The sequence below is a fragment of the Indicator indicator genome, chromosome 2 (genome assembly GCF_027791375.1).
Source record: "Indicator indicator isolate 239-I01 chromosome 2, UM_Iind_1.1, whole genome shotgun sequence".
NCBI classification, from domain to species: domain Eukaryota; kingdom Metazoa; phylum Chordata; class Aves; order Piciformes; family Indicatoridae; genus Indicator; species Indicator indicator.
In genome coordinates, this window is record NC_072011.1 from 1,572,308 (window position 1) to 1,595,399 (window position 23,092).

General features: G+C 45.4%; 1 protein-coding gene across 1 annotated transcript in view; it reads right to left on the bottom strand.

Annotated features, from left to right (window-relative positions):
- Positions 1 to 2,453: 2,453 nt before the first annotated feature.
- COL12A1 (collagen type XII alpha 1 chain) overlaps positions 2,454 to 23,092 on the bottom strand; it is a 147,594-nt gene continuing 126,955 nt past the window's right edge. Inside the window, exons 60-65 of the mRNA XM_054399216.1 lie at positions 12,990 to 13,025; positions 12,802 to 12,868; positions 10,329 to 10,517; positions 8,673 to 8,741; positions 7,366 to 7,536; positions 2,454 to 2,635 (exon numbers count right to left, since the gene is read on the bottom strand). Coding sequence (XP_054255191.1) covers positions 2,454 to 2,635; positions 7,366 to 7,536; positions 8,673 to 8,741; positions 10,329 to 10,517; positions 12,802 to 12,868; positions 12,990 to 13,025 — 714 coding nt within the window. The remainder of the gene's footprint in view (positions 2,636 to 7,365; positions 7,537 to 8,672; positions 8,742 to 10,328; positions 10,518 to 12,801; positions 12,869 to 12,989; positions 13,026 to 23,092) is intronic.

Sequence of the window (23,092 nt, forward strand, 5' to 3'; positions counted from 1 at the left end):
CAAGCTGGGGACAGGAGTTAATCTGTTGGAGGGTAGGAGGCTCTGCAGAGGGACCTTACCAGGCTGGACAGATGGGCAGAGTCCAACAGGATGGCATTCAACAAGTCCAAGTGCCAGGTGCTGCACTTTGGCCACAACAACCCCATGCAGAGCTACAGGCTGGGGACAGAGTGGCTGGAGCGCTACAAGGCAGAGAGGGACCTGGGGGTGCTGGGTGACAGCAGCTAAACACGAGCCAGCAGTGTGCCCAGGTGGCCAAGAAGGCCAATGGCATCCTGGCCTGCATCAGGAAGAGTGTGGCCAGCAGGAGCAGGGAAGTCATCCTGCCCTGTGCTCAGCACTGCTTAGACCACACCTTGAGTGCTGTGTCCAGTTCTGGGCCCCTCAGTTTAAGGACATTGAGATACTTGAATGTGTCCAGAGAAGGGCAACAAAGCTGGGGAGGGGTCTGGAGCACAGCCCTGTGAAGAGAGGCTGAGGGAGCTGGGGGTGTTTAGCCTGGAGAAGAGGAGGCTCAGGGCAGACCTCATTGCTGTCTACAACTCCCTGAAGGGAGGTTGTAGCCAGGTGGGGGTTGGTCTCTTCTCCTAGGCACCCAGTGGCAGAACAAGAGGACACAGTCTCAGGCTGCACCAGGGGCAGATTAAGCTCGAGTACAGAAAGAGTAATTGGCCATTGGGATGTGCTGCCCAGGGAGGTGGTGGAGTCACCATCCGTGGAGGTGTTCAAAGAAAGCTTGGATGTAGCACTTGGAGCCATGGTTTAGTTGTCAGGAGGTGATAGGGATTAGGTAATAGGTTGGAGTTGATGATCTCTGAGGTCTTTTCCAACCTGGCTGTTTCTGTGATTCTGTGAATGGTTTGAAGCTGAGGCAGTGCAGGGTTGGGTTGGAGCTTAGGAAGAAGTTCTTCAGTACCAGGGTGGTGAGACTCTGGAACAGGCTGCCCTGGGGGGCTGTGGCTGCCTCCTCCCTGGGGGTGTTCAAGGCCAGGTTGTATGAGGCCCTGAGCAGCTGAGCCCAGCTGGGAGGTTGTAGTGGGTTTACATTCTTATTACTTTCTGCTCAAGATCTGTGAAAAATTTTAAAGGCATAGCCCTAAAACCATCACAGAGGTGTCCCTGCCCATGGCAGTGAGGATGGAGCAGATGATCTCTGAGGTCACTCTCAACCTAAATCATTCTATGATTTTATGATTCTTTGATTTTCTTCACCAAATCCCTCCTAGACTGACTTGTTGGAAGTTTTATTTACACCTCAGAGAGAGGAAGCTTCTCCTGCTCCCATCCACCCACAGCTTTTAAGACCATTTTTAAGACTATTCTCATTCTAGCCTCTTGGTACCCAGCATTTCCAAATGATTGAGTAAACAACACTAATGGAAGACACAGACACACAGCTCAGTCTCCCAGTGCCCTTCAAGAAAAGCTACCACGCAGGCATCTCAATTTTTCAGTAGTTTTATTGAAAAATGCCTCTTTCCTTTCTGAAATAAATAATATAAGGCAGTGAAATTCACAATTTGCAGTTTAAAATATAAAAGCAGCAATTCTATATCCATAGTCTTGCAAAACAACTGCTTTTTCTTTTTCTTTTTTTGATAACTAAAAGAAACAATGCAATCTGAAACAAAAAAAAACCAAGAAACAAAAAAACCCCAATAATAATAACAATAATAATAATAAAATAAATTCCATACTAAATATACAACATAAACATGCAATTTCCATCTCTGCAGGATTGACTGCAATTTGGCATAAATGTTGCTGTGTCTTCTACACACAAGGAGATTTCAGGCTTTATCATGCTTGTATCCAGTTGATACAAAGATTGGCAGCTACTGTGGTGTTTAAAGGAGATGTCTAAGAGCAGTATATGCCCTGCAAAGTAGTAACTAAGAAGAAGAGAACATGGCAATGATGTTGGAAGGAAAGGGAGGGGTTTGGTTTCTTGCTTTTTGGGTGTTTTGGCTTTTTTTTTCTGAAGCTAGGTGATGCAGCTCTGTGGGCTGACTGAGCTGCAAACATGCATTTGAAGAGCAAGGAAGGGAAATGTAGAGCTAAAAGCAGAGAGTCCTTGGAAAATTTGCAGCAGCTCTGTGGTTATTTGTTTGTTTGCTTTGTTTTTTATTTAAATTCTTTTATTTATTTATCTATTTGTTTTTACACCATTTTAAGGAAAAGGCAGCACTGGGGCTAATTTAATGCACCTTGTTAACCTGCTAGAAGCAAGAAAAGTATTTTACAAGCAACGTTGAAGTCTCTTAGGTACACACTTTGCTATCCCCACAAACGCAAGACACACAGCAGGGGTGCAGCTGCTTCTGAGAAGGCCAGAAAGTCCTGTTGCAAAAGAAAGGATGCACTCTCCCTGTGTGGACCTGCAAATGCCAGCATAGCAAACCAACCAAACCCACCACCCAACCAACATCAACCCCAGACAAGGCAGAGATCTCTTAGGGGTTTGGCTTTGCTTTCCTCGCCAGTGATCTTTTCCAGCGCATGTGCTCAGGGTATTCTGGTGACTGCATTTCACCTCCATAGTCCTCATACTCGTCCTCTCTCCTTTCTGACTCCATAGGTACTACAAAGGGTTCACCTTCAGGCTGATAGGGTCCACTTTCAGGCACGTATGGTTCTGGTTGAAAATAGTTTGTCCGATTGAACACAACAGTTACGGCACAGCTTTGACTCCGCAAGCACAACGCAGGTTAGTGTGGTCTACATCAACTGTTAGTCCAATCTGACTTCCACAGAATCAAAAGCTACAGTTAACAGTTCACTGGGAGGGGAGGGGGGGTGCTTTGTAGTTTTTGTTCATGAACACTTTTGGGGTTGGCAGCAAAAAGGTTTAAAAAAAAAAATATTTGTGTTTTTTTTTAAGGCTTTGTATTTCCAATACACAAACTGAAAGGAATTAAAGGCTTAAAATAGATTTTGTTGTTGTTGTTGTGAAGGCTTTGTGTTTCTAATACACAAACCAAAAACAATGAAGGGTTTAAAATTAATTTTCTTTTTGTTAAGGTTTTGTATTTCTGATGCACGAACCAAAAATAAGTAAAGGTTTCAAATTAAAGTTTTGTTAAAGGCTTTGTGTTTCTAATACACAAACAAAAATAAGTAAATGTTTCAAATTATTTTTTTAAGGCTTTGTATTTCTAACACACAAACCAAAAATAAGTAAGGGAAGGTTTCAAATTAATTTTTTTAAAAGGTTTTGTATTCCTAATACACAAAACACTGCGGAAAGAGTCTTAAATTAAGTGAGGGACCAATTATTGTGAAACTAAAAATGACATTCAAACAGAAAAAAAAAGGAAAAAAAGGGAAAAAATAAGAAAAAAAAGGAAAAAAGAAAAAAGTGGGGGGGAAAGGGGGAAAAAGACGAGGAAAGGGGCGGAGAGGGGGGAAGGGGAGAAAAGGAAAAAAGAAAAAAGGAAAAAAATTGGGGAAAAAGGGGGAAAATGGGGGGGAAGGCAGGAAAAGAGGGGAAATGAAAGGGAAAAGGGGGGTAAGGGAGGGAAAAGAAGGGGAAAAGGGAGGGAAAAGAGGGAAAAAAGGGGAGAAGGGAAAAAGGAAAAGAAAAAAGGAAAAAAGTGAAAAAAATTAAAAAGAGCAAAAAAAAAAGAAAAAAAAAGAAATAAGAGGGGAAAAGGAAAAAAAAAGGGGGGGGGGGGGGAAGGGAGAAGGAAAAAGGAAAAAGACCAAAAGAAAAAGAAAAAGAGGGGAAAGAAAAAAGGGGGAAAGAAAAAAAGGGAAAAAGAAAAAAGGAAAAAAGAGGAAAAATAGAAAAAAAAGAAAAAGGGGGGAAGAAAAAAAGAGAAAAGAAAAAAGGGAAAAGGAAAAAAGGAAAAAAGAGGAAAAAACAGAAAGAAAGGAAAAAAAGAGAAAAAAAACAAAGGGGGCAAAAAAAAAGGAGAAATAAAACAATGCAAAGCAAATAAAAATATTATTTTACAGCTACTTCAGTAAATCCGGGCACTGGACTTAATTAGCAGAAGACACAGAGGAGGGAAAATGACCAAGTAGGTGTGGCACACATTGATTATCTGTGCAAAGGGGAAAGCAAAGTGGAGACACAACTATCACCAGCAGGTAACAGACAGTGCAGGTCGATTTCTCCCGCTGTTCCTCCTAACCAACCGACTTACAGCTGGTGCTTCAGGAACACCAAAAAAAAATACAGCAAAACAGAAGAAAAATTATTATATATATATATATATATATATATATATAAATAAACTTTGATATTTAGATCTGCAGTTACAGAATCCAACAAGGTTAGATATTAAGGAATAAAAGAAGGAGGCAGCACATGGCCTGCTTCAGACATGGTCATGACAAGCAAGGGACAGGTAGGGTTGGTCAGTTGAGCTGTTATTCTGGCACACAGCAAGCTGCAGCAGGCTTTTAATGCAAGAGCATCAAGGTAGAGTTGTTAACAGATTTGGTTTTTTAGTGGGTAGGGTCCCACCTGACCCATTTACCAGCCACAAGTAGTTTGCTATTTACAGAAGTCTTTTTTCTGCTTTACCAGGGTTAAATCTGTCCCCTTCTCATGGCTGTACCTTGGCTGATTAGTAGTTTTATAAAGCCCTCCTGCAGCACTGAGGCTGTGGCTGGGATGGGTCTCTTGGGGTTGGGGTTGGGTTGGGTTTTTATGGTTCTGCACTTGGGGCACAACAACCCCAAGCAATGCTCCAGGCTTGGGGCAGTGTGGCTGGAAAGCTGCTGGCAGAAAGGGAGCTGGGGGTGCTGATGGCCAAGCAGCTGAAGAGGAGGCAGCAGTGTGCCCAGGTGGCCAAGAAAGCCAAAGGCATCCTGGCTGGGATCAGCAATGCTGTGTCCAGCAGGAGCAGGGAGGGGATTGTCCCCTGGGACTCAGCTCTGGAGAGGCCACACCTGGAATGTTGTGTCCAGTTTGGGGCACCTGAATGCAAGAGAGATGTGGAGGTGCTGGAGCCAGGGCAGAGGAGGGCAAGGAAGCTGGGAAGGGTCTGGAGAAGAAATCTGATGAAAAGAGACTGAAGGAGCTGGGGATGTTTATTTGGAAAAGAGGAGGCTGAGGGGAGACCTCATTGCTGTCTACAGTTCCCTGCAAGGAGGTTGTGGAGAGGTTGGTGCTGGTCTCTTCTCCCAGGTCGTTAGTGACAGAAGAAGAGGGAAGAGCCTCAAGTTGCCCCCCTGGGGAGGTTTAGAGTGGCCCTTAGGCAGCAGAGTGGTCAGGGCTTGGAATGTGCTGGGCAGGGAGGTGGTGGAGTGCCCAAGGCTGGCTGTGTTTGAAGGTGGTTTGGCTGTGGTGCTTGGGGCTGTGGTTTAGGGGTGAGCCTTTTAGAGTAGAATTAATGGTTGGGCTTGGGGATCCTGAGGGTCTCTTCCTGAATGTTTCTGTGACTGTCTGGTTTATCATGGAAACGCAACCAGGCTTTAACCAATCAACATCACTGTCTGTGTCTCTGGGCCAGGAGCTGTGTTAGTAAAGAAGAAATCTCCCCGGTGGTATGAGGTCAACACGGTTCAAAGGAAAAAAAAAAACAGAAAAAAAAAAAAGCAAAACCAAACCAAAACGAAAAGAACCCCAAACAACCAGATCCGTGGTGAAAGAGACTCCGTACGGACTCGGTTTCTAACAAGCACGAGCGCAAAGACATCTCACAAACAGGAGTTTGTTTTTTTTTCAGGGGGTTTCAAACTGCAAGCAGCACTGGCGACTTAGAAAAGGTGTTAGCCGAAACCTGAAACAGGTCAAAGATGAGGTTAGTCTTTTTAAAATAAAATTAAATTAAATTAAAAGTCCATCTGATTGTGCATCAACATACTTTTCATCCACAGAAACATAGGGCAGGTAAGTTCTAGGCATATATCTATGTATGTAGACACAGGGGACACAGGTGCCATGGGCACTTTGGTGCTTTTGGGGTGCTTGGTTTGGTTTTTGGGGTTTTTTTTCTCTTCATTTAAATCAGGATTTTGTGCATGGTCTGTACAAACACTGGAACAGGATCACAAGATCAGAGGTTCACAGGTTGTTAAGGGTCTGGAAGGAAGCTCTGGAGATCAAGTCTAACCCCCCTGCCAGAGCAGGACCAGAGAATCCAGCTCAGGTCACACAGGAACCCATTCAGATGGGTCTTGAAAGCCTCCAGAGAAGGAGACAACATCTCTGGACAGCCTCTTCAGTGTTCTCTGACCCTTACAGTAAAGAAGTTCCTCCTCATTCCTCAGAAGTTCAACCTCAACAGGTTGCCCAGGGAGGTGGTCGAGGCCTCTCCCTGGAGATCTTCAAGGTGAGGCTGGACAGGGCTCTGGGCAACCTGCTCTAGTTGGGGATGTCCCTGCTGACTGCAGAGGGGGTTGGACTGAATGAACTTTTGGAGGTCCCTTCCACCCCAGACCATTTTCTGATTCTAAACCATCTGGCTCTTTAATCAGTAGCCCTGAGCCTGCAAGTGTGTACATATACAGATATAGACCTATCTTTATTTTTTTATTCTTTTCATGGCTACATGCACAATACACTAACAGCAAACCATATCCACTAGCAGTATCACATACACTGGAGCTGAGATGTTGCAATGCATACATACTAATTTGTTAACAAGACTGTGGTCCTGCAGGATCGTCATGTTAAAAACAGATTAGAGTCTTTCCAGGCAGAAATTGGTGGCCTCTGTGAGCCTTTATTTTTAATTCCAGAAGCAGCCTGCTGGTTTGAGCTACATCACAGAGTGGAAGGCTGATGTGGCCCAGGGCTAATCAGATTCCCTGGTGTTTAACTCAGTAAAAATTATAGGCCAGAGGTGGGGTTGGTTTTGGTGGGTTTTGAGTTGTCTGCAGTGCATCACCAAATGGGTTTCCCTCATGGAAAACTTTTTCCTCAGGTCTCAATTTTGTATAACTAATCCTGACATTGCTCAGAAAGAGACACACAGAAATTGCCAACCACAGCATGGAATTCTTTTTTATTTTTTCAAGAGAGACATGGAGAATTCAACCTTGTTCTGAAGGAGGTTGGAAGGGGTGGGGATGGAGGGGAAAAAAGAAGAAGAAAATGGTCACTTAAATCCTATAACCAATATTATCAACTACTAACCTTCTATGTTTATCAAAAAAAAAAAAAAAAAAAAAAAAAAGACTAAAATATTTGGTTCCTACAACCTATTTCAAGCAAACCACAAATATCCTCAAACTAATCTAGATCAAAGCCCAGAGGAGTGCTCCTATCCCTGCACACTGCGACGAGGCAGCCCTGCTCAGCTGAACCTTTTCCTCCCACTTCAGGATGCCCAGGCTAGCAGGACTGCCTCATCTAAAGCAGCTCCATCTGTCAAGGCTCTTGAAGGCAAGCCAGGGTTGTTCATAACCTACCTGGGAATCCTTGGCCGTTGTAAGGGATGCTGGCACACTGGGATGAATCACAATATCCTGGGGGCCCTGGGGGCCCTCGAATTCCAGCGTTGCCAGGACGACCTGGTGGCCCTGGTGGTCCTCGAGATCCCGTGGAGCCTGGTGGACCAGTTCTAGATTCTCCTTGTGGACCTAGTTTGAGAGTTGAAAGGTTGGGAAGTGGTTTTCTTTAAGAGCTGGCAGCTAAGTGTCTGCACTACACAGACTGGGCTGTGTCTTTGGTGAGAAAAATGTTTGCACTTTGTGCTGGTCAAGAGAAAGGGAAAAAAAAAAGAAAGAAAAACCAACCAAACAAAAGAAAGCTGGAGTTGTGGCTCATCATTAGTTACTTCCCTGTGTGTGGCATGTTTAAGGATTTATTCACAGAAACTGATTTAGCAAGGTTTGAGCCAAGTAAGAAACATCAAGGAATTCTCTGCTTTATTTCCCCACTGTGTGAGACACGAAGATCTCGAGGGAAGCTGCTAGATTAGACAAGCACACTGGTTTCCAATTAAAATCTAGGAGAGCATTAATTCTGCTACCCTGCAAGCCCAGGATAGATGAGGTAATGTTTGTTTTGGAACCAGGCTTATTATGGTTAGCAGGAAAGTGAAAGCTTCAAATAACTGGGGCTACAATTTGCTGCGAGCGTTTTATAGGTCCCGTAATGAGAACCAATGGTTAGCCCTAGAAACTACAAGCAGAAACAAAGGATGCAGATGATTCCCGCCAAGGGAACACAACTGCTGCATGCTAGAAAGACCAAAACCAAAGCCCAAGTCATGAGTCTGTCATCTGGGTAGCTCTGCACATGGGACTGCTTTGTAGACAATTTGTAGTAAGAATCGGAATTGTCAGGGTTGGAAGGGACCTCAAGGCTCATCCAGTTCCCCCCTGCCATGGGCAGGGACACCTCACACCACAGCAGGTTGCTCACAGCCACATCCAGCCTGGCTGCAAAAACCTCCAGGGATGAGGCTTCCAACACCTCCCTGGGCAACCTGTGCCAGTGTCTCACCACCCTCATGGGGAAAAACTTCTTCCCAACATCCAATCTGAATCTCCCCACTTCTACTTTTTCTCCATTTCCCCCAGTCCTATCACTCCCTGACATCCTAAAAAGTCCCTCCCCAGCTTGCTTGGAGCTCTCTTCAGATAGTGGAAGGCCACAAGAAGGTCAATATGTGTCAAAAACCTCTTCATTGCAGTCTGGTTCCCTATGAAAAAATGCTGTGGGTTGCTTTTTCCCTACTTCTCTGTAATTGGATAAAACAAGAAATATTTACCAGGTGGTCCTGGCAAACCTCGTGGTCCTTGAGATCCAGTCCCTCTTTCTCCTTTCTCTCCAGGCATTCCTACAAAAGAAATAAAATGTTTAAATTACAAAAATAAGCCATGAAAAAAAATCAAAGGAAGGAAATCACATTAAATAAAACCTTTCCTTCTTTCTCATTGATATTAATATTTAGTTCCCATTATTTAATATAACAAGACTGGCCAGCCCTTATTTTGTGCAGATGTCCAAATGTGCATTTGGAAAAATAATTTGGATATAAATACAGCAAACTATAAATAAAGTAGGATGCAGAGGTAATTTAGTGTGAATAAAAACATTCCCAAACATAGAAAAGTCTCTGAGATACTTCAAAGACCACAGAACCTCATTATTTTAAATTACAAACAGGAAGGCATTTTCAAGCTTGCATATTTCTGCTTGAAGGATGCTTTATACTTTCTTAGATATAGTTTTGATAGAATAAGTTTAAGAAAGGGCAGGATTCAGAAATTCATTCCTCTTTGGTTTTTTTTCCTAGAGTTTTTGTAAAGATCATCATAGAATTGTCAGGGTTGGAAAGGACCTCAGGGATCATCCAGTTCCAACCTCCATGGGCAGGGACACCTCACACTAGACACTTAACGAATCCTCACCTCAAAGTTCAGTCTTCTTGATTCTACAGTATCTTAAAACTACTCTGTGTCCACAAGCTCTGTTCATAGAATCATAGAATTGTCAGGGTTGGAAGGGACCTCAGGGATCATCCAGTTCCAACCCCCCTGCCATGGCCAGGGACACCTCACACTAGAGCAGGTTGCACAAAGCCACATCCAGCTTGGCCTTCAAAACCTCCAGGGATGAGGCTTCCACCACCTCCCTGGGCAACCATACACTAGATGCTAGAAAAGATTGCAGCAGATGGGGAGACTGGACTGCAGCAGACTGGATGAAGCACTTAGTGCCAGGGTTTAGTTGATTAGATGGTGTTGGATGATAGGTTGGACTGGATGATCTTGAAGGTCTTTTCCAACCTGGATAATTCTGTGAGATGCTGGGGAAAAAGAGCACTGAGTTGAGCACCTGGAGTCAGCAAAGGCCATAGCTGACTCCAGTCCAGGCACTCCAAGTCTTTGCAGAGATCCAAGGTGGCCACAGAATTGGGTTTGCTCATATGCTCATGCTCTGTTCAGAGTTGCTTTTTTGACTCAGAGCACTGTAAGGAGCCAAGGATGAAGACCTAATTCTTTCAACCGCTCCTTTTCATTCTTGGTAATGACTCATTCTCCCTCTTGGTTGGAGTTATGTTCTGAGAAGGGTTGTGTTACTCCAAACAGCCTTTCAAGATGTAGCTGTTTGGTGCCAGAGAAGTTCTGAGAGCATTCATTTTCCTGGGATATCCTGTGGAAGCCTGAGGCAGCAGCCAAGTTGTTATACCACCTTGTGTTTCATGAAACATGAGCAAGGGAGAGACATTGGCAAGCACTGAGGTAAGCAACTTTCTCCTCCAGAACATTGCCTGATTGTCCTTCAGGCACTCCAGCTGACCCCACAGGCTACTGCTAGCTGTGGGCTTCCTACACAGGAAAGGCATCAGACTGCTCCTCTGGCAGCCTCTAGCAGCACTGTGTCCACTATGAAGTACACAACTGCCTTGGAATTTACTCACCTCTTTCACCAGGTGGTCCCTGCACCCCAGGAGGTCCTGGGAATCCTGGTCTTCCTCCAGGTCCAGGCTCTCCTCTTGTCCCAGAAGCTCCTGGGGGACCAGGTGGTCCTGGTGGCCCTGGCTGGTTACGGTTTGAGTAATAATCGTTCGGGATTTGGTTCAGCATTTGGTTGAAGCGACTCATTTGACCTTCACAGGGACAGAAAAATGGCTCAATACACCATGTGAAATGAGGGAAAGGCTTTTAGCCTCTCTCCTCTTTCAATCCTACCCTTGTTTCCATTCGATAAGTTAGTGGTAAACCAGTACAGACGAATGAAGCAGACTTAAGATGAAGGTCTGATTAGAAGGCTAAGCAAAACTGGAGGAGGGAGGGAAGAAAGGTAAGGGGGAGTCTGGAAGCCAATAATATAAACAAAAATTAGCTTTAAAGCAATGAAGGTCACACAAGAAGCCCTTGTTTACAATGCTCCTGCTCTCAGAATTCTAATTAGAAGGTTTCCTTTGAAGAACAGGAAGGACACTTCTAAAAGTGCATGATCACATTCTTCTGCACTTGCAGAGCTCTGAAGCTACCACAAACAGCATAAATTATTCATGTGCAGAGCTAGCAGCACATAGCCCATGAGGAAGCTTTCTTAGGCCTGTAGGATGCATGGGCTTGCACCTATATATCTTCAGAATATAGGCAAATAATAGCTTCCAAAGAAAGGTGTCTGAGGAGAAGCAACAGCACTGGGAAACTATGCAGAGAGGAGCCCTTCGTGGGGGCCACACCTGATTAGTGCAATGTGCCAGGCCTAGCATAATCCTGATGAGAGGAGCTGACTGTGAACAAAACAAGGCATGGATATTCAAAAAAGAGATGATAAAAAGTCTCACATAACACATCCTCAGTCATAAGCCTAATGCATTCCTGAATGGACTTTGCTTCCTCTGTGCTGGCTAATCGAGGCTTCACATAGCAGCCATCACAGACGTAGTCAAGCACAGACCATCCTCTTCTCCTGTACACAAGCATCCTTAAGGATCTCAAAATTGCATCTGTCTATCTCAGTCAGCACTTCCTCTTGTTATACAAACAATATGAAGCACAACTTCTGGGCATATTTGTCTCTGGCTTCCCTGGCAGCTCTGCTGACTGCAACAGCACTGCCTCAAGGGACAGAGAGAAAGCCTCTGTAAAGAGCACTTCCATGGACTGCAGAGCCATGAATTGAAGTCAGTTTTAAGTCCTCTGCTGTGTGGCAGTAGAGGACTGCAATTCAATTTGGAGTCCTTCCTCAAATAAAGATCATTTTTTCACTTGCATGCACAGCTGATTCTCTGCAGAGTTATTTACTCAACAGTCATCTCTCTTTCCCTGCTGGCAGAGTCCCTGCAGTGAGCATCCTTCTTCTCAACAGTTCCTTCCTCCAGAAGATAAGAGGTCTAATGAGAAAATGGGTACTGCTTTCATGACAAAGATGAAGTCATTTTGGAGAAGGTCCTTTTCCCTGTGCAGAGCATTAGGCTTGGATGCATATTTCCAAAGGTCATGGATTATGTCACGACCAAGGTAGCAATCTGGATCTGGCAAAAATGGAGGGTTACAATTTGTTTTCCACCAAATCATTAGCATTGGGCAGCTATCAGATCACCCAAACTCTTGCTGTGCTCTGTGACCAGTATCCCTCACTTGTCATGGCTTGAGGCAAGTGCCTTTTTAAAAAGAAAAAAATGTAATAGAGTTGAGTCCTCCAAGAGGACCAGAAAGGTCCACGGGATGGACTGGAAAATTGTAATTTAGTTATTCAGTCCCATAAATCCTGCGTCTCTCTAAATTTGGCTGCAAGGTTATTGTCTTTCTCTTTCTTCCCTTTCTCCTCCCTGGATGCAGTGAGCTACCTTAGCTGGTGGGGGGAGGATGGTTCCAGTTTTATCTCTGGCCTTGAAGGCCAAACTAATTTCTACTGTGCAATCTTGGTCTGTTTAGATCTAGTGCCAGGAAGCAGGGAGAGGCAGTTTCAGGCTTAGCCGGCCTGAATCCAGCCTCAATCCAGCCTGAATCCAGCCTAGCAATGGGAGGGAAGAAAGAGCCCTGGGGTGTGTGATAGAGCCCTGGTGTGTGTGTTAAACAGGTGGGGAGAAAAGGAGCAACTGGGGTTTGTGGTTTAGTTTGGTTGGGGGAAAGGTTTTTTGAGGGGTTTTCTGTATATGTGTATGTGTTAGGGATTAAGGATTCATGTGTGCTGTATTTTTTTGGAATACAATTCCTGTATTTCTCTCCAATTCAATGAGAGCCTCTTTATTTTGCTTCTTTTGGGAGTAAAATAATTTCTGGCTGCTCTTTAAACCAAGACACCTTAAATTTAAATCACTGTTTGTTTTCGGGGGGGGTTGTTTGGGTTTTTTGTTGTTGTTGTTTGTTTGTTTTTCTTTTTTTAACAAAGTAGCAAATTACTACTATGAGCAAGAAAGCAACACTGCTTACCATTGATCAGTTGTTCACAAACTTGTCTTGCCACTGCTCTCATCATGTTCTGAGAGGCAATGTCACCCTAAATAACCAAAACCAGACCAAAGGTTTCATTAGCAAGTGTCTGTGCTTTTAAAGACACAGTGTTCAATTAAAAACTAAGAGGGAAAAAAAAAACCAAACTGCTTTTAAAGCAGACTTACTCTGTCACCTTTTTCTCCCTTCATTCCAGGTGCACCCTGAAATAAACACAGAAGAAATAAAACAGCTGAAGGGTTATCTTGTTCCATCCAATCTACGCATTTGAGATGTGCAATTCTAAAAACTAAAAAAACACATTTTGACTCCTTTGGCAGGGAGATGATCTCTAAGGTCCCTTCCAACGTAAGCCATTCTTGATGATCCCTTCATGAAGACAGATCTGGTGCTCTTTGAATTTTGCTTTTCAGAGGTGCTAAAGAGGGTGCCAGAAAAGAGTGGCCCAGCAACGATCCTTTGTGTGTGACCAAACACAATGATAGACTGAGAAGAAAAATATCTGAAGGAAAAATTCAAACTTGAGCCAAAAAAAAAGAAAAAATCTGATGTATTCTGACACTGGGACCACGATGGCAATATGAAAGTTGAATTCCTAGCATCACACTTCTGCATGTAGCAAAAGGTCTCTTATGAGTTATATATGACTTTATGTTTGATTTGGGGTCTTAAGTTAACTCATTATTAAAGGAGGTCAGGTAGGAAGACCTCACCTGGAGTACTGCATCCAGGTCTGGAGCCCTCAGCACAGGAAAGACATGGAGCTGATAGAGCAGGTCCAGAGCAGGGACACAGAATGCTCAGGGGGTGGAAGCAGCTCTGCTGCAAGTACAGGGTGAGGGAGCTGGGTGTGTTCAGCCTGGAGAAGGCTCCTGGGAGACCTAAGAGCAGCCTGCCAGTCCTGAAGGGGCTCCAAGAAGGCTGCAGAGAGACTGTTTGCAAAGGGCTGCAGGGACAGGAGCAGGGACAATGACTTCAAAGTAGAGCAGAGCAGCTTGAGATTGGATGTGAGGAAGAAGTTGTGCAGCAGGAGGGTGGTGGAACACTGGCACAGGTTGCCCAGGGAGGTGGTTGAGGCTCCATCCCTGGAGACAGAATCATAGAATCATAGAATCAAGAAGGTTGGAAGAGACCTCAAAGATCATCGAGTCCAACCTGTCACCCTAAACCTCATGACTATCTAAACCATGACACCAAGTGCCACGTCCAATCCCCTCTTGAACACCTCCAGGGATGGTGACTCCACCACCTCCCTGGGCAGCACATTCCAATGGCCAACCACTCTCTCTGGGAAGAACTTTCTCCTCACCTCCAGCCTAAACCTCCCCTGGCGCAGCTTGAGACTGTGTCCTCTTGTTCTGGTGCTGGTTGCCTGGGAGAAGAGACCAATCCCCTCCTGGCTACAACCTCCCTTCAGGTAGTTGTAGACAGCAATGAGATCTTGCAGGTGAGGCTGGAGAGGGCTGTGGGCAAGCTGCTCTAGTTGGGGATGTCCCTGCTGAGTGCAGAGGGGTTGGGCTGGATGAGCTTTGGAGGTGCCTTCCCACCCAGACCATTCTATGATTGAAGGAATAACACATCTAGGAAGGACAGCTGTCTCCTTGCATCCAGAAGAAACAGACCCTGTGGTAAACCAAAAAGCAGTATGCAGAGGTGGCACATGAAATGGAGAAAGGTTCCATCCAGTGCTTGTTCTAACAGAAGCTTCCCTGCTCATTCTCCACCATTTCTTACAGTCTTACAACTGTCTCATGGAAATCTCAGCTTGAGCTACATTAGAATTATTGGCATTTATCACAAGCTAACTTTTGTCTTTCAGCAATTTCTATGTGGTTTTGAATACTCTGTTAGCGGGGGGTTGTGTTTTCAAGAATACTGTGTTAGAAGGCAACCAAAAGACTGATGCTAATTTTTATATATGTATGTGTCTGTGGATGGAAAAACACCGGGTATACTGCAAAGATGTTTTTGTAATGTTGAACTGAAGATATGGACACACAATCTACTCTGCAAACACAACTCTGTCTGTGAAGTCCTCACGTAGCATTTTGAGGTTTCAGCCTTATCTTTACATTCCAATGGGAGCAGAAAAAAGAATCAAGAGAACAAACCACACTTTCCAAACTCTAATTACAATGTCTGCTATCACAGGTTCACAGGGTGTTAGGGATTGGAAGGGACTTCTGGAGATCTTCCAGTCCAAGCCCCCTGCCAGAGCAGAACCATAGAATCCAGCACAGGTCACACAGGAACACATCCAGATGGGTCTTGAAAGTCTCCAAACAAGGAGACTCCACAACCTCTCTGGGCAGACTGCTCCAGGGCTCTGGGACTCTCACAGTCAAGAAGTTCCTCCTCATGTTGAGGTGGACATTGATCAGATCTCAGCCTTCTCCTCTCCAGACTAAACACCCCCAGAGCTCTCAGCCTCTCCTCCCCAGGCAGTGCTCCAGTCCCTTCAGCATCCTTGGAGCCCTCCCTTGGACTCTCTCCAGCTGATCCCTGTCCCTCTTGAACTGGGAAGCCCAGAATTGGATGCAATAATCCAGGTGAGGTCTCAGCAGGGCAGACTAGAGAGAGAGAAGAACCTCCCTGGATCTGCTGGACCTTGCTTAGGTCTATTTGCCATGATTTTGGCCACAGTAAAAACTGCAGATGCCTATTTGAAATCAGTGGAAAAGCAGCTTCATGGTCATTAGTTTTAGCCACTAGGTCACCCTTTGAAATATCTAAAAGTCTGTGAAGTGTTTCAAAAATGTTCTTTTTCACTTTGCCATCCAAACATAAAAGAAGAAAAAAAGAAGTCAGGACTGCATTTAGTGCATGACATGCTTAGGAAGGAATAGCCCTGCCAGTGCTCCTGAATACTCCCTGTGACCAATGTTGTATGGATGCCAAATTCCAGAGCAGTACAAACAAAACTTTGGCCAAAACTGCTGGTTCCTGAAGTGGTCAGTGTGAGTTTTCCAGGTGACTTCAGTGGATGTAGAGTTAGGCCACAACTGAGTTCTTCTAAAAAGCTACTGTAAATTCAGGATGGGTCCAGAGAGACAGGAGATTTGTTAAGCAAAAAGAGGCTAGCATTAGTTCAAACAGATTTGCACTTGCAGCCTAAGTCACTATTTGAACACAAGGCATCTTTCACAGGCTCACAGGAGCTTAGGGCTTGGAAGGCACTTCTGGAGATCTTTGAGACCAACCCCCCTGCCAGAGCAGGACATTTCAAAGGTGAAAGACCAGTTCTGATCAACTGCTGCTCTGCAGGGCTGTCCAGATGGTTACAGCACACATCCTAAGTGCTCTTTCCATTGCAGTGTTTCTTTAAGGAGCCTGTTTATCACCAGTAACAAAGCAAAGGCAAAGTGTGGGCTGCAGCTGTTTTCCATAACATTCCTACAGTCCCCACAATCAATCTCAACAACACAACAAATCATTCCACTGAGGTCAGGGCAGATCACACTGCCACAGTGCATTAGAGGTTGGAAGGCACCTCCAGAGATCCTCCAGTCCAACCCCCCTGCCAGAGCAGCATCATTCAGGGCAGGCCACACAGGAATGTATCCAGGTGGGACTGGAAAGGCTCCAGGGAAGGAGACTCCACAACCTCTCTGGACAGCCTGCTCCAGGGCTCCCTCACCCTCACACTAAAGAAGTTTCTCCTCCTCTTGAGATGAAACCTTCTCTATTCAACCTTGTACCTGTTGTTCCTTATCTTATCACTGTGCACCACCCAGCAGAGCCTGGCCCCCAGCCCTTGACCCCCACCCCTCAGCTCTTGAGAGACATTGATCAGATCCCCTCTCAGCCTTCTCTTCTCCAGACTAAACAGCCCCAGGGCTCTCAGGCTCTCTTCATAAGGGAGATGCTCAAGTCCCCTGATCGTCCTCTTGGCTCAGTGGCACTGTTTCATAGACCCCTCTCAAAGTTTGGGACAAACAAATTCCCACAGGGTGTATCATGGGTGTACATGACCTTAGTAAGCTACCTGAGCTTCTCTGCAGCAGTGCTGCATGCACAGAAAATGGGAGGCAGCTCATCCATCACTGAGTTAAGCAGGTGCCATATGGTACTTTTGCATCAAGCAGGACAGATCATCCATGCAAAATTAAATGCACAGACACAAGTGAAAGATTTAGAATGGGGACACCATCAGGATGCCACAGCAGTAAATTGTGCCACCAATGAGGCAGTTATTAATATGTGCACAATATACCTATCAAAGCCATGGATACTATTCCCCTTCTGTTCCTCACTCTTTCATCTCCTTCTTCTCCTTTCTTGGTGAAGATCCAGGGAGCAGGTCTGGCTTTCAGCTTTAGCTTAGCACAGCCACATAGAATCATAGAATCATAGAATCATAGTATCATGCTGGCTGGAAAAGGTCCTTGAGATCATCAGGTCCAACCATTAGCCCTACTCTACAAGTTCACCATATTACTCAGAGCCACATGAGGAAAGAGACCATGGATTTTTAAATGCCATAACAACATAAATAAGCTGCAATAAGTAAAACAATCAGGGAAATGTGACATTTGCATCTGTCCTTCTCTAAAAATTAACTAACATTGTGGCAAATAATTACCCTTACGGCAAGTAATTACCATTGTGGCAAATGGTGATGTGCTGAAGCTCTAGGACAGGTAATTTGACTCTCAGTTCAACAGACACTAACATCTCAGTCACAAACCCTCACATCTATCTGGAATATCCACTGGAGGGAATTGGAGGTCTTTCACTTGCACTGGTCTATGATTTGAAAATCTGGGAGAAGGAAATCATAGAATCACGGAATGGTACGGATTGGAAGGCACCTCTGGAGATGAGTGAGTCCAACCCTTCTACTAAAGGATCACCTAGGGCAGGTCACCCAGGAATGCATCCAGAGAAGTCTTGAAAGTTTCCAGGGAAGAGACTCCACAACCTCTCTGGGCAGCCTGTTCCAGTGCCCTGGCACCCTCACAGTGAAGTTCCTCCTCGCGTTGAGGTGGAACCTCCTGTGCTGCAGTTTACATCCATTGCCCGTAAAATATTAATAAATCATTTGGTGCATCACTTTTTGCTGAAACTTGGCACTTTGGGCTATTTTCTGAAAGCACACTTGTTTGAAATCATCTCCTGAGTACATATTTATGACACCTCTTCATTTTATCTTCACTCTTTCCCAGGCTTTCATACTACAGCCTTGTGTTGTTTTGTCCATCAGTAAATCATGTGGTTCATCATCTTCTGCTTTATTCACTCAGTAAGTGCAAGCATCAGAGATCAGCTTTCAGGTCAGCTATCTTGTCAATAGTCTAATCATTTCTTTAAATCCCCTGTTCAAATGAGTTCCACTTGCTGGAGCCATCACATACCAGAACCGTACACAGAGGAGAAAAAAAAAAAATGAAGCCAACTTCAGGTGTTCAAATTCTATATACAGCTTCTGAAAACGATTTATCTAACTGGTTAAGGAAAGCTCTTCTGGCTGTCTTCAGCCACACTGGTGAGACAGGAAGGTGCTTGGGAAACAAAACCTCAATATTGCTCCAAAGCATTGCCAACAAAGGTCCCCCAGCTAGCAAAATGCAGAGGCCATTCCTTAACTATCCCAGAATCACAGAAGCATTCAGGTTGGAAAAGCCCCCAGGAGCACCAAGCCCAACCATTAACCCTACTCTACAAGGGGCACCCCTAAACCACAGCCCCAAGCACCACAGCCAAACCACCTTCAAACACAGCCAGCCTTGGGCACTCCACCACCTCCCTGCCCAGCACATTCCAAGCCCTGACCACTCTGCTGCCTAAGGGCCACTCTAAACCTCCCCAGGGGCAGCTTGAGGCTCTGCCCTCTTCTTCTCTCACTACTGACCTGGCAGAAGAGACCAGCACCAACCTCTCCACAACCTCCTTGCAGGGAGCTGCAGACAGCCAGGAGGTCTCCCCTCAGCCTCCTCTCTTTCACACTAACCAGCCCCAGCTCCTTCAGTCTCTCTCCAGCACATTTCTTCTCCAGCCCCTTCCCAGCTTCCTTGCCCTCCTCTGCCCTGGCTCCAGCACCTCCACATCTCTCTTGCATTCAGGTGCCCCAAACTGGACACAACACTCCAGGTGTGGCCTCCCCAGAGCTGAGTACAGTTACAAGCCCTACACAGTCAATGTTACAACTCATTGAAGCCAAAGGAGCCTCACTCTTCAATCTGTGACCTTGCAGAGATCCTCTGATTCAGCCTTGTGACTGGAGATCAGCTATTCCAAACTGATTTGAAAATCTGAAGATTAAGAGGCCAACCGGCTGGGTTAACAACAGAGTTCATTTTCCACCTGGATGCTTTAGAAATATGATTTCCAAAATAAATAAATAAACAAACAATTACAACTGCAGTTACTGAGTTGCTGTTTGCATCTTCCTCCCACTTGGTTTTTATTCTTTTAAATTTCACTTCATTTTCTCTTAATAGACCAAAAAATAAAAGAAACCAACACAGAATGCAATTTAGCCAACTGCTTGCCAGCATTTTGAGAAGCAGCAGCTGCTGCTGACATTCTGTTTGGTTGATATCCTGCAATGAGGGAGTCACTTGGAGTCAGTGTGGGGCAAAGTTATTTTATGCTGCCTGTAGGATTTTTTTCTGAGCTATGGGATTACAGGCTGGGGAGGCAGCAAAGTTCTACAGCTCAAGGAGAACCAAACAAAGGAAGTTCTGCTATTTTTAGTTTGAGAGATAATGCACTCAATTGTTTTCCCCGAAAGAATGCTTACTCCCCACAAGAACCACCAGTTCATTGCTCCCAAAACAGCCTCTTTTTGAGGCTTCATCCAGGAGACCTCGTGGCCTTCCAGTATCTGAAGGGTGCTACAAGAAAGCTGGGAAGGGTCTTTATAGGGTGTCAGGGAGTGATAGGACTGAGGGGAATAGAATAAAAATAGAAATTGGTAGATTCAGATTCGATGTTAGGAAGAAATTGTTCCCCATGAGGGTGGTGAGACACTGGAACAGGCTGCCCAGGGAGGTGGTGGAAGCCTCATCCCTGGAAGTTTTGAAGGCCAGGCTGGATGTGGCTGTGAGCAACCTGCTGTGGTGTGAGGTGTCCCTGCCCATGGCAGGGGGTTGGAACTGGATGATCCTTGAGGTCCCTTCCAACCCTGACAATTCTGTGATTCTATGTCTGCATAGATAGATGCAGGATCAGTAAACACAGCACAGAAGAGAATGGAAAATGCTCAAAAAGTGTTTAACTCACAACAAACATCTCCCACACAGTCTCAGCTTCATCCCCTAAGAGCTTTCAGAGTCTATTTGATCCTGGAGGCTAAACTCTAGTCATACAATATAGATAAAGCATAAATGCCTCACACTGTTTCCTGAGGACCTTCCAGATGAACAAACTAAGCTGCTGGAGAGCAGTGAAGGGGAAAAGGCCATGGGGCTCCTGGTGAATGGAAGGATGACCATGAGCCAGCAATGTGCTCTGGTGGCCAAGAAGGCCAATGGCATCCTGGGGGGGATTAGAAGGTCTGTGCTTAGTGGGACAAGAGAGGTTCTCCTCCCCCTCTACTCTGCCCTGCTGAGGCCACAGCTGGAATATTGTGTCCAGTACTGGGCCACTCAGTTCAGGAATGACCTCAGGGAACTGCTTGAGAGAGTCCAGCACAGAGCCACAAAGGAGGCTCCTTAGGAGGAGAGCCTGAAGGAGCTGAGGGCTCTGCAGCTTGGAGAAGGGGAAACTAAGGGATGACCTCATTAATGAAGATGTGCAGGGGGAGTGCCCAGAGGCTGGAGCCAGGCTCTGCTGGGTGATGCCCAATGCCAGCACAAGGGGCAGTGGTGGAAGCTGAGCCATAGGAAGTTCCATGCAAACAGGAAGAAGAATTTTTTGCCTGTGAGTGTGACAGAAGGCTGTTGGAGGCTGCCCAGGGGAGTTGTGGAGTCTCCCTCTCTGGAGATATTCCAAGCCCAGCTGGCTGTGTTCCTGTGTGAGCTGCTGTAGGTGCCCCTGCTCTGGCAGGGGGTTGGACTGGATGAGCTTTGGAGCTCCCTTCCAGCCCCTAACATTCTGTGATTCTGTGATATCACAGATGCTTATTTAATGTATATATCAGACCCTTGGAAGTACTTCCAAGCAGAATAAAAAGTCAAATTTCCTATTTCCATGAAAATCCAATTACCACTTCACATATCTTTTAGTATAAGGAGACACTGAGGCAGATAAATATTCACAGCTATGCTCATGGTGGTGTTTGCTTCAGCTTAGGCACATTAATGGTATGGAACACATCAGGAAAGAGCTCCAATTGATTTGGTTCACTGGGAATGTCTTCTTAACAGCAAAGCTCCTCATAATTTGCCTAGAACTGTGCATATTTTGCCTGGTCCTTGCATTGAAGGTGTCTTTCAGCTGCCTTGGGCTGCATACTACCAGCAGTAAGGGTTTGACTGGATGACTTTGAATGTCTTTTCCAAGTGAAGTGGTTCTATAATGCAAATTGTTCAAGTAGAAATAAAAATGGCAGGATCAGGTGACAAATTTCTTTACTCTTTATATTTCCCAGAGGCAATTTGAAGCCTCATTATTTTCCTTTAGGACAGGAAGCCACAAACTCAGACAGACCTGAACTATGATTCATGACACACTGCAAGTTGTATTTGGCCACAGGGACGAACCTTTGGCAATTCTAATACTGGACACAAAGGAAAGTGTTGAAATTCTGACCACCAGGAATCTGATAAGACATCTGTGCAAGGTGGAAGCCAGAATTCCTACTGGGATTTGTTCTATAAACATCAGAAATGGTAAATATGATGCAGAGTGTCCCACTACAGGGAAATGGAGTAACTAGGGGAAGAAAAATGTATTTCTAAGTGAAAGGAGCTGTTAAGATGAGAGAGCATAGGAGAATTTCCATGGGCTGGTTCAAGAGGAGTTGACAGCTGTGCTTTGCAAAGGGAGGTGGTGGGGTCAACATCCCTGGAGGTGTTTAAGAAAAGCCTGGATGAGGCACTTAGTGCCATGGCTTACTTGATTGGATCAGGCTGGGTGATGGGTTGGGCTCGATGATCTTGGAGGTCTCTTCCAGCCTGGTTGATTCTGTGTAAATTGTGTGTAAATTTCTGTGAAACTGAAGCCTGATTTCCTCTTAGGCATCTTATTAACATCTCCATCTTTGCTGCTAAACTGGATCAGCTACCCATTGTCCCAGGTGAAGGAAAACTGGGATACACCTGGCAGTCTGCAGCTCATTGTTTAACAGACCAAAAGTACCTTGTGCCCCAGCTATGTCTATCAAGCATCTGACCTGGCAGGAACTTCACATTAGCCACATATGTCCGAAGGCAAGAAAGCTTCAGAACTTTCCTAAGACACTCAGTGTCCTCTACTGCAGGGAGAAATGGGATTTATAGGCTGGCAAATGCAGACTGAATTCAATGTCAGGCATTGGAATAAGTTGCCCAGGGAGGTGGTGGAGTCACCATTCCTGGAGGTGTTCAAGAAATGAGTGGCCATGGCACTTCAGGATGAGGTTTGATGGCCATGGTAGTCTTAGATGGATGGTTGGACTCGATGATCTTGGAGGTCTTTTCCAAATAAAGTAATTCTGTGGTTCTGTGAGAAAATGGCCCAGCTGCCAGGTGCTCCTGGGAACTTCCACTTGATAACCATCTAGATTCTATGGCCCTGCTCTGGCAGGGGGGTTGGATTCAAAGATCTCCAGAGGTCCCTTCCAATCCCTAGCATCCTGTGAGCCTGTGATCAAGCTGCCTAGCCTACTGTGTATTCTTCCAAATTATCGAGCTGTCATACACACAATGGCATTGAAGCAGGATGGAAAATTCTGGCTGATTGCCAAATATGAAGGACAATTAATAGATGAGTTCTCATTACAGGTGACTGACTCCTTGTTACAGAATCCAGGGGAGAGACAGGAGGATGCTTAGGGACTTGAGCATCTCCCCTGGGAAGAGAGCCTGAGAGCCCTGGGGCTGTTTAGTGTGGAGAAGAGAAGGCTGAGAGGGATCTGATCAATGTCTCTCAAGAGCTGAGGGCTGGGGGTCAAGTGGAGGGGGCCAAGCTCTGCTGGGTGCTGCACAGTGATAAGCCAAGGAGCAATGGAAACAATGTGGAAAGAGAAGGTTTCGGCTCAACAGCAGGAGAAACTTCTTTGGTGTGAGGGTGACAGAGCCCTGGAGCAGGCTGCCCAGAGAGGTTGTGGAGTCTCCTTCTCTGGAGCCTTTCCAACCCCACCTGGATGCATTGCTGTGTGGCCTGCCCTGGGTGATGCTGCTTTGGG